The 19221-nt window shown below is 40.0% G+C and overlaps 1 protein-coding gene across 2 annotated transcripts in view; it reads right to left on the bottom strand.

Moving 5' to 3' along the window:
- sltm (SAFB-like, transcription modulator) overlaps positions 1 to 19221 on the bottom strand; it is an 83912-nt gene that overhangs the window by 57942 nt on the left and 6749 nt on the right. For both annotated transcript variants that reach the window (XM_072278421.1, XM_072278422.1), the window contains exons 3-4: positions 17754 to 17818; positions 9547 to 9735 (exon numbers count right to left, since the gene is read on the bottom strand). In XM_072278421.1, coding sequence (XP_072134522.1) covers positions 9547 to 9735; positions 17754 to 17818 — 254 coding nt within the window. The remainder of the gene's footprint in view (positions 1 to 9546; positions 9736 to 17753; positions 17819 to 19221) is intronic.

The following is a 19221-nucleotide window of genomic DNA, read 5'->3' as shown; positions in this document are numbered from 1 at the left end:
AATTACCTACAGTTATTCAGTTTGCCTCCTTCAAATATTTAACATTGTAAATAGAATGAACATTATCAACAGGCTTTAATTACACTCAGCTGGCAAATTTTTATAAATGTCCTTTTGTGTCAGCATTATATGTAGCAAAATTTCTTACTAATCAAAATGTAATGTACTTAGAATTTTTACACATTATTAAAGCCATTTATCTTCCATACTGCTGAATAAAGAGAAGTAGATGAGCCCTAGAGCACTAAGATATATTATGGCTGGAAGAGCTTCAAGAGGACTGTGAGCACTTAAGAGTACATTAGAGTACTTTTATCATTTATCCTTTTTGTGATTTAATATACCAACATTTGGAACATGGCAACACACGCTGGCTATTCTGCCCCTCAAGTCTGTCTCTACATGCTCAACATGATTTGTGTGTTAAGTCTGTGAAGCTATTATACAATTTAGAAAATGGGTTACTTATTGGGAAAACATTTCTTTAAGCAAAATTAATAAACTGAAAACGTATTCACATCAGTTTCTATGTGAAAAGAATCATAATAAAGAATGTGAAGTTTAGCGGTACAATCACATACACAACAGTAAGAGCAGGGTTTGCATTTTATTATTTCTTATAACACAAAAGCTAACAGCATAAATGGCTATTATGCTTCAGTCCCCAATGAGCTCATTGCTTTTTATGCATGCCTTGAAAAGGAGAATAAAATTACATCTGTGTGAATCCCACCCCCCTCCCCCAGGCATCTGACAAACCTGTGACCTGACTTAGAGGTTGGTATCTCAACAGCTTTTGAGACAGTGAACCTCGCAAGGTACTGAACATGTGTGCTGATCAACTGTTCAAGAACATCTTCAATCTTTCACTGCCGCAGTTGGCAGTACCTACTTACTTCAAAAGGGTATCAATCATATCAGTGCCCAAGAAGAGCAGGACGAGCTACCTCAATGACTATCCGCCAGTAGCACTCAGCTATAGTGTCATGATATGCTTAGAGAAGTTGGTGATGGCTGGAATTAACTCCTACCTGAGCAAGGACCTTGACCTTGTGGAATTTGCCTACTCATTGACCTTGGACCACCTAGACAACTGACAACTATGTTAGGATGTTGCTTATTAATTATAACTTGTTACATATCCCGTAACTGGGTTGCCAAACCAGCAGAAATGGACCACTTAGTTGGAGTCTGGATTACTGGAACTAAGGAAGTTTTATTAAAGAAATAAGCAACACAGTACTCTAATGGCAAGGATATAAATGCAACAGGTTAGCAATGAATAAACACACATGTACACGGAACTAGGATAATAGGATCAATCAAGCTCTATCGCAGTCTAGGGGTAAAATGATCAGTCACAAGTGACACAGAGTTCAGTTTAGTTCAGTTCGCAGCAATCGCCGTCGTGCCGTTGGGGGGAGAGAGAGAGAGAGAGAGAGAGAAAACGAATGAATATGCAAATCGGATTCCAAACAGACCTTCGATATTCCTCGCAGTTAGCTTTCGGCGTGAGCCCTTTTTAATGTCTTCTGAGGTCACCGACTGTGACCCCTCTGTTCCAGATACGATCGTTCTTCTGCTGTGAACCCGGCACCCAGGCAAGGGCGGACACACACACCAGGTTCCTGCGACCAGACCTCCAAAACTCCCACCAACTTGTGGGGGGCACACCGCTTCCAGGGTCTCATTACCTCGTGGAGTTGTGTGTCTCTTGCCTTAGCGAACCTGTTCCTTTTATCCCCCTGCTGGGGTATCGCCTGTCCATCAAACTTCAAACAGTTCAGGTTCAAAGCAAACCGGTCTCTGACAATACTCGGAACTGTGTCTCCTTTTCGTTAATCCCTCTCGTCTCTCATTGACATTTCTGAATGTTCCCCCATTGTCCTCTTATCGGCATCAATCTTCTGATAATTTGGTCTGTCGTCACAAACTCAAGAGTTCAACACCACCACCTCCTCAATACTAATCAGCAAGCTTCAAAACCCGGCCCTCTGTATCTCCGTATGCAACTAGATCCCTGACTTGCTCATCGGCAGACTAGTCAGTGGAAATCGGTAACAAATTTTCTCCTCTCCGACAACAGTGAAGACGTAGCTCCTGGATACATGCTTAGCCCAGTGCTTATTTCATCTATCCTCATGATTATGTGGGTAGGCAAGGTTCAATTGCCATCTATAAGTTCACTAATAACACCATTGATGTTGGCAGAGCCTCAGACAACAACAAGGAGGAGTACGAGGGTGAGATAGGTCACCTGACTCAGTAGAGTCACAACCTTGTACTCAAAGTAAGCAAAATAAAGGACTGATTGTGGACTTCAGGAAGGGGAAGTCAGAAACCATCAATAGCTTCAAGTTCCTGGATATCAATTTCTCAGAGGATCTCTCCTGGGTCCAATATATTGATGAAATCATGAGGATGACAAACCAGCACCTCTACTTCATTAAGAGTTTTCAGAGATTTGATATGTCAAAGACTCTAACAGATTTTAGAGATGTACCGCAGAGAGCATTTCGAGTGGTTGGTGGTGCCAATGGACAGGACTGAAATAGGTTGCAGACGATTGTAGACAGTCAGCTCCATCATGTGTACAAGCTTCCCCACTATCAAGGACATTTTCAAGAAGTGATGCCTCACCATCCAGGACATGCCCTCTTCTCATTCCTACCATCAGGGAGGAAGTCCAGGAGCCTGAAGATGTACACTCAACATTTTAGGAACAGTTTCTTCCCCTCTATAAGATTTCTGAATGGTCCATGAAACCAAGAACACTACCTCACTATTCCACTTCTGCACAATTTGTCCTTTTTATATATTTTTTGTCTTACTTTGCACTGCTGGCACAAAACAAATTTCACAACACATGTCAACTTCTACAAATGTACCCTGGAGAACACAACCTCAGAAATAGGAGGAGTAGGCCATCCAATGAGCCTGTTCCACCATTCAATAAGCTCATGGCTGACCTGGCCATGGACTCATCTCCACCTACCTGCCTTTACCCAATAATCCTACTATGCACAAAATCTATCCAACCTTGTCTTAGATATATTTACGAAGGTAGCCTCCACTGCTTTATGGGGCAGAGAATTCCACAGATTCACTACCCTCTGGGGAAGGCAGTTCCTCCTTATTTCCATCCTAGGTCTACTCCCCCGAATCTTGAGACCATGGACCTCTAGTTCTAGTCTCAACTACCAGTGGAAACAACTTTCCTGCCTCTATTTTATCTACCCCTTTCATGTTATATGTTTCTATAAAATCTCCTCTCATTCTCCTCAATTGCAGCGAGTACAGTCCCAGGCCACTCAATCTCACCTCATAGTCTAACCCCCTCATGTCTGGGATCAACCTGGTGAACCTCTTCTGTACCACATCCAAAGCCAGTATATCCTTGCTCAAGTAAGGAGACCAGAACTGCACACAGTACTACAGGTGCGGCCTCATCAGTACCCTGTATGGTTGCAGCATAACCACCCTGCTCTTAAATTCAATCCCTCTACCAATGAAGACCAACATAATATTTGCCTTCTGGATGGCCTGCTGCACCCGCAAACCAACCTTGTGTGATTCATGCAAAGATAACAAGTCCTTCGACACAGCAGCATGCTGCAATTTTTTACTATTTAAATAATAATCTGCTCTTCCATTTTTCCTTCTATAGTGGATGACCTTCCATTTACCAACATTGTATTCTATCTGCAAAACCCTTACACACTCAACCTATCTATATCTCACTGCAGACTCTCTGCATTTTCTGTACAATTTGCTTTTCCACTCAATTTAGTATCATCAGTAAACTTAGATAAACTATACTCAGTCCCTTCTTCCAGATTGCCTTTTCATGATCTCATATATTATTTCTCTTTTTGTTTGCTCTGTTCATAACATCCTTATTATTCGTTTCGTCCATGATATTCTTTGCATCCTCCTCAAAAACCACATCTCTGCTGCTACAATTCATTTCTTCATGTAGATATTGTCCAACATTCTAAGCCATATGACATAACTGGATAAATGTAACATTTCAGTACTCTGAGGCAGGTTGTCACGCCTAGTTTAGTAATGGTCAGTATACTCTTCATGCTCGTAAAGGTGTCTTTTGCCATCCCCATTCTTCTTTTGATGACGTCGCACCTGCCATCTGATGTCACCCAGCTTCCTAAGTAACAAAAGTTCTGTACTTGTTTTATGTCTTTCCTGTTCATTCTCAGCCTGCAGATAGGATTCTCCTTCTTTTTGGACATCACCATACATTCTGTCTTTTTGCAATTGATAGATAGACCCATTTATGCACTTTCTTCAACAATTATATCTATGGTTTTGTAGTTCTTCCTCTGTACTTGCAATTAACAGTGTCATCTGCATATGTGAAATTACTGATGTTTTCACCACCAACTTTGATTCATTAAACAAATCAGGGGAGAAAACACACCCTTGTTTCACGCCTCTCTTGATTTTCGTAAACTGACTCACTTCTCCATCTATTCTTACAGCGGCAGTTTGTTCCCAGTACAGATTTCTCATTAGGCGGAGGTCTTTTGAATCTAGATCTAGTGTTTTCTGTAATATTTCAAATAACCTATTGTGCTTCACTTTATCAAATGCTTTTGTGTAGTCGATAAAACAAACAAATCTTTTTGCACTTGAATAGGCCGTTCTGATAGTATCCTTAACATCAATATTGCGTTTCTTGTACCTTTGCCTTTCACAAAACCACATTGTTCTTTGCCTATTTCAGCTTGAATCTTTCTTTTGGCTCTTGTCATCAAAATTCTTAGAAGTATCTTGGTGATATGACTCATTAAACTTATGGTCCTATGTAATTCACATTCTATTGCTCCAGGTTTCTTAGGAAGAGTGATAAATACCGATTTTTTCATCTCTTCTGGTATTATTCCAGTCTCATAAATTTCATTGATTAAATCAGTAAGTTTTTCAATTCCATAATCTTCAAGGGCGATAGTTTGTTCTATTACTAATTCTTCAGGGCCTGCTGCCTTTCCTTCGTTCATTTTATTTATTGCATTACGAACTTCAGATTTTAAAATACTTGGACCTTCAGTGTTTTTCTTAATTTCTGGTTTTTCGCCTCGATCGTCTTCAAACAATTCCTGAATATACTCAGTCCATCTGTTCACAATCTAACCTTTCTCCATGATAATGGTACCATCCTTTGCTTTCAAACATCCACCTGAAGAACAGAGGAGCTTTTTACCAGTGATATTCTTGATTTGTTGATGTAACCTTTTTGGATCAGTAATAGGGATTCTATTTGCTCACATTCCTGGTTTTACCATTCTTCTTTGGCTTTTTGACATAAGCTTTTAACTTTTTTTATCTAAGGACTTATATTCTATAGGATTTGCTTTCTTCCATTAGATTTTTGATTTCATCTGTCATCCATTTATTCTTTGTGCTTTTTTCTTTTTTTAGGAATCACTGACTTTGCTGATTCTAGCAAGGCATCCTTTAGAGAGTTAAACTTCATTTCTACATGATTGCTATCATCTTCAACAGATTCTATTTCTAGAATTTGAAATCTATTCCTTACGTCAATCGTAAATTTTTGTAAGTTTTCTTTTTTAATTAATTGCAAGTAGTCAGGGATTGTTCAGATTTTGCTTCTTTAGTTTTTTAAGTTTTACTTTTACATGACATACTACTGGGTTATGGTCACTATTACAGTCTGCACCTGGATATATTTTGCAGTGAGTCACTGAGTTTCTAAATCTTTGGTTTATAGTAATAAAGTCAATTTGATTTCTAGTGTTATCACCTGGACTCTTCCAGGTCCACAAGCATCTTGGATGTTTTTTAAAGTAGGTATTCATAATGACCTGATTATTCACCTTGCACCATTCTACCCATTTCTCACCTCTTTCATTTCTTTCCCCTAGTCCAAATTTTCCTATGGTATTTCCATCAGCACCTTGTCCTACTTTAGCATTTAGATCTCCCACGACAATAACAATACCTTGAGATTTGCATCCATTCTTTGGTTGTTCAAGCTCTTCATAGAATTTATCTATATCTTCATTTGTTCCATCTCTTGTTGGTGCATATACCTGCATAATTGCTAAATCAAATGGCTGTCCTCTGAATCTAACAAAGAGGACTCTTTCTGATATTGCCCAATATCTGACAACACTTTTTGCCATGTTTTCATCCATAAGAATTCCTACTCCATTAGTATGGGATGTTTCACAAGAATAAACTAGTGTTTTATTTCTAATCTAACATGTTCCAGCACCTATCTAATGAACTTCGCTAATTCCCATGATGTTAATCTTTAGTCTTTCCATTTCATTTATCACATTGTCCAATCTTCCTGCTTGATATAGGGTTCTTACATTCCAAGTGGCAGTAATTTTCTTTTGTGTTACTTGAATTTTATGAACAGTAGCTTGATGACGGTCGGGGATCCCCTGACCAGAATCAACCCAACCCAACCCTACCCAGCGAAGCGTCTTCAGAATTGTTTTGAAGATCCTCTTGACGCTGTTGTGTGATACATCTTGAGTTTGACCATTGTTTTCTTAGCAAATAGATTCTAGGAAACCCAGTATCTAGTAACAGTAGTTTGCTATTGCCTACCATTGGGCGAACTAAAGAAATTGCCATTTCTCTTCCTAAATGTTCATTCCCCTGTACTATAGCCATTGACATTTGAGGGTCCTAGCTCATCCGCCTTCTCCGTCATAAGTTGTTACTGAACCTGCCAGATCTGCCATTGGCCTTCGCTCGAATCCTGAACAGGAATCCTTACAGGTGCTACTGTTCCGGGTCAGAGCGGCCCTGGGAGCAATGAAGGGGTAACTCCATTTTCTCCAAAGCTCTGAAAGTCCCCAATCAGAGCTTCATCACCGGTTGCAGTTTAGAGTCATACCCAGGTACACCTCATGTAAAACCTAGTTCCCTTTTCCACTCATATTGCCATTGCACAAACACTTCACTTCAACTCCTTCCCATCATATTCCCAACCCTCTCACTTCCCCATTCCTCATCCAAAGCTCCATCCCCCCACACCCACCATAAGATGTATTGCAAAGGGCACTCCCACTCCACTGTTACTTTACTTTCCATTATTAACATTGAGCTCTGTTCATTCAGATAAATAAAAACCGAATAGACAATATTTCTAAATCATAGGAGAATTATATTCAAGAAACATTGCCAAACCTTTGCCAAAACATACCCTCAGAAGGTGTTCTTACAGCAATGGCACACTAATGTGGAAAGGCTGTCTACAGTGGTGCAAATTCTGAATATTGATAGAGGAAGTTCAAGACTGCACACTATTTCACATAGTTCCCAGGATCTGTTGTTGGGAGTCAAAGCAGCTGCTCCACATGTCGTTGAAAGACGCAGATCCTATGAGCTCTCGCATCGCTGCCTGTTAGACAGCATGGAAGCTGCAATATCCTCCTTAACTCGGACTATTTGTTGTTTGTTTACCTTGCCGGTGACCAACATGGAGTGTGTTACCAAGGAGAATTATCTAGGTCGAGAAGAGCTGTGCAGTCAAAGAGGAGGAAATAGCAGCTCCTAGCACTTACCCTCACAGGCAGGATCTCTGTACCCACTGGTGATTAATGGCTAAATTTCAGCCAGGATCTATAAATAATGATGTAAGGTGGGTAGTGGCAAGTGTTGGCAAACTGTGTTATCAATAACCCCCCCCCCCACCCATATAAAAATCTCTCACAGCCCCTTTTATTTTTGATTCTATTAGTGTTCTCATTCCTGAAAGGCATTCTGAGCAATGATTAAGTTTATACTCTACCATTCCTTTAACTCATTGATACATTATTGCTCACCAGTTTGTAGACAAATAGCCAAAACCCTTGGCTCTTTATAACTTCTAGTTTTTTTACAGTTCAGAAAAAGTTTCAATTTATTCAAACCAAAATGTATAATGTAACAAGTGATTCATTTTAACTTAAAATACCTTTCAGTGTAAACTGTATACCATTCTAGTGAACCGTACACACTCCTGTATCACTTAAAAGTTGGTAAAATAGCTATAAAAAGCCATCAAACAAACCAATTTAAAACTTCATCGCAATTTTAGAAATGTAGTCAGTTAGCATCTGCTGAAACAAATAAGAATTGTTCAGTTGCAGTTCCAGAACAAGTTAAACTGCAGGTTATCAAAAAATAAGTACTTATCTTCAATTAATTGAAGCAGTTCCTACAGGAACTAATTTGCAACATGCAAATCTAATGAACGCTACGTGTTTTTTTTTAACACAAGTGCAATGAGCATTATTCACTGTTTCTTCATCAGCAGATTCTGCACCATTCTAAAATCGTTAAAATAGGAAGAACTCCAGTCATCTCATTCTATTAAAAACCTAGTAAGAGAAAATCTTTAGAAAGAGAGTAAGACGGTACCGGTGAACCACAGCAACTTTCTGTGGGTGATGATGTATAATACTTCTAAGTATACCTCTTTTGAATTACTCTCACTGCAACTTGCAGAAAAAGGTGGACATATGTGTTTCATGACAAACTCAATGGTGCTTAGATGGTGTGGTTTTGTGGAACTTGTGCTCCCCCTTTCTTGAACACTTAACAGTCAAATGCTACCCATTCTATTTACCTAGGGAGTTCTTCATAATCCTGACCGTAGTTTACATACCACCAGTGGCTGACTATAATCAAGTGTTTGAGATATTGCATGATGCTGCCTCCAAACAAAAAACAGTCCACCTTGACGCATTTCAAATCATAGTTGGAGACTTCCACCAGGCTTGTTCGAAGAAAACCCAGCCCAATTACCATCAGCATATAACCTGCAGCACCAGAGATCCCAAGAGGGACCACTATTATATGATGGTAAGGAATGTCTACTCTTCCATGCCCAAACAGCATTTCGGTAAATCCAATCTCTTGGCCGTCCTGCGCCTACCTTCATATAGGCAAAGGCTAAAGAACAAAGCTCTAGAGATTAGGACAACAAAGAGTTGGTCGTGAGAGGGTGAAGAGCGACAATAAGATTGCTTTGCGTCAGTGGACTGGGCTGTGTTCAAGGACTCATATGTGGATCTGAATGAATACACTATGATTGTCACTGACTTTATAAAAATCAGTTGTAAACAAGTGTGTCCCCATAAAATTATCCAGTGTCTTCCTCAACCAGAAGTCCTAGGTGAAGCATGAGATCCTCAATCTGATGAGGGCTAGATCCGAGGCATTCAAATCTGGTGACTAAGAACGTTACAAGAGGTCCAGCGTTATATATGGTGACATAAATTTACTTTGAACTTTCAAATTACTGATGCATTGGTATTTGAATAAACAGAAGAAAAGCTTCTAAAGGCACAAGGCTTTCTAAGGAGTTCAACACATGCAGTTACTTAAACTAATCAGTGCAAGTAAATCTATGTACTCAAACCGTGAAAATTAAGCACTAAAAATACTGCAACTTGGATCTAGAAAAAGCACAAAACATTTACACATAACATTGCTTATATTTTGTTTAACTTTTAGATTATCAATTGCTTCAGCTATTTTTATAAAAGTCAGCTATTTCTATACCTGGTCTTCTGGTTCTCCATCATCCAGACCTTCGGCACTAGGTTCACCTGCGCTCACAGGCAGCTGTTCATTGAATGCATCACCATTTTTATCCATTTCCTTGGTTTGTCCGACTTTTTGCTCATCAAGTCCATACTGATCATTTGTTTCTTGAATATCATTTTGGCTTGCTTCCATATCAGCGTCAATCTGTTGCAAGACATTGAAAATTCTCAAAATTACTCAAAATTTAAGATGATCTTTAAACAATAAAGACACAATTAGCAATTAATGCACAACATAATTCAGTTTTAGTCTCACACTTTTGAGAGAAACAAGAGTACCCCCCCCCCCCCGAGTTCTTGAAGGCTACTTCACCATTGTGTTATACCACAGCTGACTGATGTCATTCTGACTCCATGAGTGTACCTTGATACACTCATCTAATAAAAGAGCTACCATCTTAAAGAACCAGTTGCCTTGACATCCAACACACATAAAAATTGCTGGTGAACGCAGCAGGCCAGGCAGCATCTCGAGGAAGAGGTACAGTCGACGGGTTGGGCCGAGACCTCTCATCAGGACTAACTGAAAGAAGAGTTAGTAAGAGATTTGAAAGTGGGAGTGGGAGGGGGAGATCTGAAATGATAGAAGTCAGGAGGGGGAGGGATGAAGCTAAGAGCTGGACAGTTGATTGGCAAAAGGGATATGAGAGGATCATGGGACAGGAGGCCTAGGGAGAAAGAAAGGGGGAGGGGGAACCCAGAGGATAGGCAAGGAATATAGTGAGTGGGACAAAGGGAGAAAAATATATATATTATAATTAATTAATTAATAAATAACAGATGGGGAATGAAGGGGAAGTGGGGCATTAATGGAAGTTAAAGTCGTCAATGTTCATGCCACCTGTCTAATTATATGGGATACCACCAGATGTCCTGAAGAACTGCGACCTGGACGACATCTTGCTGGACATATGTAATACAGCACTGATGAAAGGCGACAAACCAGAACAGTGGTCACTCTCAAACATTATCCCAGTCTCCAAGTCTGGATCCCTCACAAAGACAGATAGCTACCGCGGTATCAGCTTGACCTGCATCTTACCAAAGTTATACAATCGGATGATCTTGAACAGGATTAGCACCGCCATTGACCCTAAGCTAAGATTCAATCAGAATGGTTTTCGGCAGAGAGAACAACAGTAATGCAAATACTTGCTCTCCGTAGGATCATTGAGGAAGTCAAGAAGAACAACCTACCAGTTGTGCTTGCTTACTTCAATTTTCGCAAAGCTTTTGACTCCATACACCGAGGTAAAATGCTGAAGATCCTGAAAGCTTACGGAGTGCCAGACCATTTACTGAGAGCAATAGAGTCCAGCTATACCAAAACCATGACGAAAGTTGTATCACCAGATGGAGAAACAGCAGTGTTCGAGCTCCTAGCTGGTGTGCTGCAAGGAGACACTCTGGCACCCTACATCTTTATAATCGTCCTTGATTACGCTCTGTGTCAAGCTACTAAAGATCATGGCAAGCTTGGTTTTACCATAAAACCATGGTGAACCAAAAGGGTCAGACCAGTTACACTCACAGATCTTGGTTTTGCAGATGACATAGTCCTGCTCTCTGACCAGATGGAGGAAGCACAGCAGCTACTGACAAAAGTGGAAATTGAGTGCAATAAAGTTGGACTTCACCTAAACGCTAAAAAGACAGAGTACATGGCACTTAACTGCGACAAAGGTACTCTCAAGACCGTAGAGAATGATACCATCAAGAAAGTCTTTGACTACAAGTACCTCGGCTCAAGAATGATGAGTTTGGAGAAGGACATAAAGATATGGAAGGCGCTGGCGTGGAGGGCTATGAACGACATGAAGGAAATCTGGAAGTCGAACCTGACCAGAGGGCTTAAAAAGAGGATTTTCATAGCAGTCATAAGAGTCCATTCTCACATATGGATGCGAGACGTGGACACTCACCAAGACAATGTGAAAGTCTCTAGATGGTTGCTGTACACGAATGCTCCGGATGGCTCTTGACGTGAGTTGGCAACAGCACATGACAAACGTCGAGCTCTATAACAACCTACCGATGCTCACCACTAACATCAAGGCGAGAAGACTGCAACTAGCCGGGCACTGTCTACGCCACCCCGAGCTACCTGCCAGCCTAGTCATCATATGGGAGCCCAAGCACGGGAGGATGAACCCTGGGCACTCTCTCAAGATTATGGTAAACACGCTCCTAGAAGACAGCGGCGCGGTTAATATAGTTGAACTGAACACACTGATGAGGGAGAGGGAGAAGTGGAAAGTCCGTCATCGTGCCTGATACCGGCCCCCTAGGCCCGAGTTGACGTCGTAGTAGTAGTAGTATTATATATATTTATATACTTTTTCTCCCCCTGTCCCTCTCACTATACTACTTGCCCATCCTCTGGGTTCCCCCTTCCCCTTTCTTTCTCCCTAGGCCTCCCGTCCCATGATCCTCTCATATCCCTTTTGCCAATCAACTTTCCAGCTCTTAGCTTCATCCCTCCCCTTCCTGTCTTCTCCTATCATTTCGGATCTCCCCCTCCCACTTTCAAATCTCTTACTAGCTCTTCTTTCAGTTAATCCTGACGAAGGGTCTTGGCCCGAAACGTCGACTGTACCTCTTCCTCGAGATGCTGCCTGGCCTGCTGCGTTCACCAGCAACATTTATGTGTGTTGCTTGAAATTCCAGCATTCATTCCTCGTGTTTGTGCCTTGACATCCTCTGCTTACTCTGAACCTCGCCTCACAGCAGCTTAGGTATGATTTCATTACATGCATTTCATAGCAGAGAAAAAAGTTCCATCATAAAACCATAAGATATAGGAGCAGAATTAAGCCATTCACCCCATCGAGCCTGCTGCGTCATTCCATTACGGCTGGTCCCAGATCCCACTCACCCCATACACCTGCCTTCTTGACGTATCCTTTGATGCTTTGACTGATCTGGAAACCGTCAACTTCTGCCTTAAATATACCAGTGGACTTGGCTTCCACCGCAGTCTGTGGCAGAGTATTCCACAGATTCACTACTCTCTGGCCAAAAAAAAAAAAAATTCCTATTCCAACTGGCCTATAATTTCCTTTCTTTTACCTTCCTCCCTTCTTAAAGAGTGGAGTGACATTTGCAATCTTCCAGCCCTCTGGGACCACGACAGAATCAAGTGATTCTTGAAAGAACATGAACAATGCATTCGTTATCTCTTTAGCAATCTCTCACAGGACTCTGAGATGTAGTCCATTTGGTCCAGGTGACTTATCCACCTTAAAACCTTGCAGTTTACCTAGCACTTTTCCTTTGTAATAGCAATGGCACTCACTCCTGCTCCCTGACACTCACCCACTTCTGGCATACTGCTAGTGTGTTCCACAGTGAAGACCGATATAAAGTACCCATTAAGTTCATCTGCCATTTTTTTGTTCCCCATTACTACCTCACCACCATCATGAAAAACTTCTGGTATCCTGCTTTATATCATTGGCTAGTTTGCCTTCATATTTCATCTTTTCCCTCTTTATAGCTTTTTTAGTTGCCTTTTGTTAGATTTTAAAAGCTTCCCAATGATCCAACTTCCCACTCACTTTTGCTATCTCACATTTGAATCTATTCTAATCTACTTTATTGTCATTGTGCCAAGTACAGATGCAAAGCCAATGAAATGCTTTTAGCATCTGACCAGAAGTGCAAAAGAGCAGTATTATTTACAAAATAATTGTGAATGAAAAGTGCTACAGTATACAAATATAAAAGTACTGAGACAGTCCAATATGGGTGATACTGGCGGGGATGACGGCAGAGCAGAGATGGCTGAAGTTTCTGGAATATATAAGTCCCGCAAAAGAAGAAGTTCTCAAATGGCAGGGGTTGGCACTTATCACATACCCCTTCCTTGGCTTTTACGAAGTTCTTAACTTTCCTTGACAGCCACGGTTGCCAACCCCTGCCATTTGAGAACAACTTCTTTTGCATATATATTCCAGAAACTTCAGCCATCTCTGCTCTGCCGTCATCCCCGCCAGTATCCCCCCTCCAATCCACCTGGGAAAGCTCCTCTCTCATGCCTCTGTAATTTCCTTTGTTCCATGGCAATATTGGAACATGTGACATAGTCATACTTTATTGATCCTGGGGGAAATTGGTTTTCGTTACAGTTGCACAATAAATAATAAATATTAATAAAATCATAAATAGTTAACTAGCAATATGTAAATTGTGCCAGGAAATAAGTCCGGGACCAGCCTATTGGCTCAGGGTGTCTGACCCTCCAAGGGAGGAGTTGTAAAGTTTGATGGCCACAGGCAGGAATGACTTCCTGTGACGCTCTGTGTTGCATCTCGGTGGAATGAGTCTCTGGCTGAATGTACTCCTGTGCCCAAACAGTACATTATGCAGTGGATGGGCGATATCGTCCAAGATGGCATGCAACTGGGACAGCATCCTCTTGTCAGACACCATCAGAGCGTCCAGTTCCACCTCCACAACATCACTGGCCTTACGAATGAGCTTGTTGATTCTGTTGGTGTCTGCTGCCCTCAGCCTGCTGCCCCAGCACACAACATGATTGCACTGGCCACCACAGACTCGTAGAACATCCTCAGCATCATCTGGCAGATGTTAAAGGACCTCAGTCTCCTCAGGAAAAAGAGACAGTTCTGACTTTTCTTGTAGACAGCCTCAGTGTTCTTTGACCAATCCAGTTTATTGTCAATTCGTATCCCCAGGTATTTGTAATCCTCCACCATGTCCACACTGACCCCCTGGATGGAAACAGGGGTCACCGGTACCTTATGCTGCTCCCTATCAAATTGCAGTATGAATTCAGCCATATTATGATCACTGCCTCCTAAGGGTTCCTTTACATTAATCCAGATCTTATTGGGAAGCTTATTACACAACACACAATCTAAGATAGCTTTTCATCTGTTTCCCCATCACCTCTTACCAAAAATCATTTAACATTCTGACACCTTAAGCAAAATAATCTTCAAAACTTTTATGTTCAACTGAATCAATACTTAATATTCCAAGATGCTTGCGATACAATATTCCAAGAACTCATTCAATTATTTTTCTTCTCCTCTCAGTGGACAATATTTAGGTTTATCTTTGAGTTCAAGTAAACAGTCCCATACTTTGCCAGTCACATAATTTACTTGTACTTACTTTCTATTTTCCATATTCCGGCCCATGGCTCATTCTAATCCCTTTTGTTAACCAATTTCCAAATGCTTTCAATCATCATCAGAATTAGATTTAACTATACTCACTCCTCCCAACTTTCAATGAAGTCAAATGGCTAGCAGTTCTGTACAAACTTTTTTTATTAAAATTTTAGGAGTCAAACATATTTGAATACACTCACAAAGACCATCTAGGTAACATCCATTTACACACGAGTAGTCCGATGGAACATACACTTACCATTGGTGTTTGTTTTTTTGATCAGTTCAAAATTGTTCACGCATTCAGCCACTCTAAACTAAACTATGATAGCTTTCCCACATTTCATATCAATCTGGAGAATAATTTCCAGTAAAAATTAGAAAGCATTAGCAGCATATCTAAATATTGAAACTTTTAATATGGTTTATAAAACATAAATTAGAAAAGTAGGTTATTAGTGAGGGAATGAGACTGACGCCAACATATTCAGAGCCAGCATAAACTTAATGGCCAAAAGGGCACCTTCTGCATTGCAGGGAAATCTGAAGTAATGTGAAATGTAAATATCATTCAATCAAACTCTTCAAAGTCTTCCACTGTTACTTACAGATTGCTTGTAAATCTTCATTGTAGTTCACATAGTCCAGATACACACTCATCCCATTGTAGTTGGCCCTCCTCTAATTAAGTTCTGCTCTAGATTGCTTATTGCTCTTTCCCGTGCATAAAGCAAATGTTATGATATTGTAATCAGATTTCTTCACTGTCAATTTAGTCCAACTCAGAACATACTCATCAAGATGGTTCTCATGAACATAATTCAGAAATACCCCCCTTTTACTCTGACAGTATCCCAATCAATACTAATCAAAAAAGCTTCATTTCAGTTTACAGCAAGCTAGCATACAAAATCTAAACAATTTCATCATACACAGTTCTAAACTTATTAGGTCATTAACTTCATGATTAGCCAAAATTAAATAAAAATAAGATGGAATGTGGACAAGTCAACTTTTCCCATTTTCTCGTCAACTAGAATTGTTGTGTCAAATGACCACCTCTACAGTTATCATTGCTACATATTCCCTTAAATATATTAAGTGAAAACAAAACTCAGGAAAACATGCTCTTCTTAGTGTAATGCTGACCAATACCTTAAAAACATATGCAATAAACAATGCTTAAATGTAGATATTTCAATTTACAACCAAAGGATTATGAAGAGTCTGGCAAAATTGCAGTTTTGTTCTTATTAAGTAACCTGTACAAGAAACCATATACAGATCGACCTTCTATAATCCGGCACCATTGGGACCTGAGGAGTGCCAGATTAGTGAAAATGCCAAATTACAGAAAGATCACATTAAGCAATAGCTAACCACCTGATCACACCTTTAAAATATCAAAGGACTCAAAGGTTCATTTAATGTCAGAGAAATGTATACAATATACATTCTGAAATGCATCTTCTTCACAACCATCTACGAAAACAGAGGAGTGCCCCAAAGAATGAACGACAGTTAAATGTTAGAAATGTTCCCCCACCCGCTCCTCTCCCTCCCGCGCGTAAAGCAGCAGCGAGCAACAATCCCCCCATCCAACCAGCAAAAAATAAAGCGCACCCACTACCAGCATGAACTAAGCAGTAGCAAAGATACAGACTTGCAGTTAACCCCACCCCTCGCCCAGGGATTCGGCACTGGGCTCTTCCCTCTTCACTCGCAGTTACAGAGAGAATCCTCCTTAGTTTCTTTTCCTCCGCTTAGTAATATGCTTAGATTCAGCGGGTGACCATGTCTGATCTGAGGTCGTAGGCAGAAGAGAACGGAGTGCCGACCGGCCGATGCTAGAGGACAGTGCCTGACTGCCAGTAGGCAGGCGAGAAGGCGGACTGACCCAGCGTGTGCCAGGTCCCCCGCCGCTGGCAGGTGAGACGCGCAGGTGCCGGGCGGCCATGCCTCACGCAAATTATATTAATAAATGCAGGAAAACAAGCAGGAATTGCCTGTTTGTGCTTATAAGAACGCGCCAACACGTGAACATATCTAGCACAACAAAAACAATGCGCAGCAGATTGGTATGGTGGCCCAGAAAATTTGAAATTACAGATGTGCAGAAAATTTGCAATCAGTACGGATTATCAAAGGAACCGGATTACAGGTAGTCGGATTAGAGAAGGTCAACCTGTATAAACATCTGTTGGATAAACTAAAATGATTTTAACTGTAATGACATTCATGATAGAATTAACACCAAGAATAAATGTATGGTTCACATGAAATGGTTTGACAACTTAAGAGAAGACATTTGAAAATACTGGAAAAGCAACAGCAAATGCTGCAATGCAGAGGGATCTGGTGAGCAAATACATCAAACCCAAAATAAACGTTAAGATAGAGGAAGCAAACAGGGTGACAAGCTATGATGGTCTTTACTGGAGGGAGTGAAGTACAAAAATAACGCAGGGATTTTATAGTGCTGTTCTGGACTGTGTAGTTAAGAGGTTACATTTGTCTCTGAGTCAGCGAAGCATAGATTTAATCATTGCTTCTAAGGATGAGACAGGTCTATATTCTGGAAAATTGGCCAAAATGTGCTTGCATTTAGAGAAATGAGGTTATCTCATTGAGATATACTAATTCTAAAAGTTAGTGACAGGATGGATGCAGTGAGAGTTTCCTCTAGTTGCCGTCTAGAACTAGTGGTACTGTCTCAGGAGAAGGGGAAAATCATTTTAGATTGAGAAGAGGAAAAAAATTCTTCAAACACCTCAGAGCTGTGTATGTTCAGTTACTGAAACTAATTATAGATGACATCAACAGATTATTTTGCATGTTAAGAATATCAAAATAAAATGAATACAAAAAACTCAGAACTAGGTCAAGTTAAGTGCCAGACAGAGCCTAACAACTTATTTTCTATATTAAATAGTATCTGGAAATGAATCATGAATAAATATCAAAAACAAACATCTGGTTTCATGATCAGATTTTAATCACATAAGCAGGTGAACTTCTTACTAACCTTGCTATTGCCATCCTCTTCTGTGCTGACATCACCACCAGCTTCATCAGTATCCTGTTTCTTCCCTTAAAAATAAAACAGTGCAATCAAACTAATGCAAGTCCATCTGAAGTAATGTACAAATGTTCTATCTTCTCAGTTACTGACTAACCTATCACAATTTAAAAACTTCATTCAACTGCTTTTACATTAAGAATATACATTTATGTTGATCGATTAGTACTGCAGAAGATTATTTTCACTGATTCATAAAAAACAAAACACAATTTTTTTTCTTACAACTCCCAGACAAGAATTCACTATTATTGTTTCTATTACACAGTTTGGTTAAGAATTTTAAATTAACAGCCCGATTCTTTGATTTAATCAAAAGCAGTGCAAGTTCAAATTCTATCAGGTTTTCTCAATTATACGGAAAAGCCCAGAAAGGTACTCAAAATAAAACTGACCAACTCTGGAATAACAGAAAAATTAAAGTTTGTAAAATTCACCATTGCCAAGCTAAATCAAAATTTTCTGAATAATAATCAGCACCCCTTTTCTCTCCAAGTAGAGAATTCAAATCATTTATCTGTCACAACTCTGAAAATTATCTATACAAGTTATCAAAACAATTTACCAAGAAAAATAATTATTTCACACATCAGTCATAACATGTCAGATTACCCATTCGACATCATAAAGGACAGTTTTGCAAACCAGACCAATTACTGGAAAATGGGATTAGTTTTGATGACCAGTATACCCACTAAATGGACTGAAAAGCCTTTTATATGCTGTTGGACTCTACAGCTCTAAAATATTTTGCCAACGTTCGGGATTAACAAAGCAAATCTGACCACTCGACTGATAACACATCCTACTTGATAACTTGTTAATTTCTGGATTTGATGTAGAAGAGAGAGCATCTTTAAAGTTTGAAAAGCATAACCATTTTGTGAATAAGCAGCAACTGGTATGGCCACTTACAAAGTTAATAGGTTCAATTGCAGAGCAGTTATTTGATCACGCACATCAATTTCCAGCACCAACTGAGCAGCCGAATCTCTATGTAAGTATTATCTCAATTAAGGAATGAAGGTGTAGATTATTTTCAAAACAGGGAGAAAATTTGAAGATTAGAAGTGCAAAGGGACTCAAGAGTCCTTGTGCAGGATGCCCTAAAGCAGGGGTAGGCAACCTTAAGCACAAATGACTTTCTAGAATGCATTATTCATAAATTTGAGGCAAACCATAACTAGATGTATTTAAATAGATAATTCCCATATTTCAAGTTTTTTCTGGTCCACTGTCTGCTCATTAATACGCAATCCGGCCCACAGAGGCAAAAAGGTTGCCGGCCCCTGCCCTAAAGGTTATCCTGCAGGTTGAGGCAGTGGTAAGGGAGGCAAATAGAATGTTAACGTTCATTTTAAGTGAGTTAGAATTTATAAGCAAGAATGTGATGCTGAAGCTTTATAAGATATTG

Source organism: Mobula birostris, chromosome 14 (assembly GCF_030028105.1).
Source record: "Mobula birostris isolate sMobBir1 chromosome 14, sMobBir1.hap1, whole genome shotgun sequence".
Lineage (NCBI taxonomy): Eukaryota > Metazoa > Chordata > Chondrichthyes > Myliobatiformes > Myliobatidae > Mobula > Mobula birostris.
The sequence above is the reverse complement of the archived record's forward strand: the minus strand, read 5'-3'. Positions and strand labels throughout refer to the sequence as shown.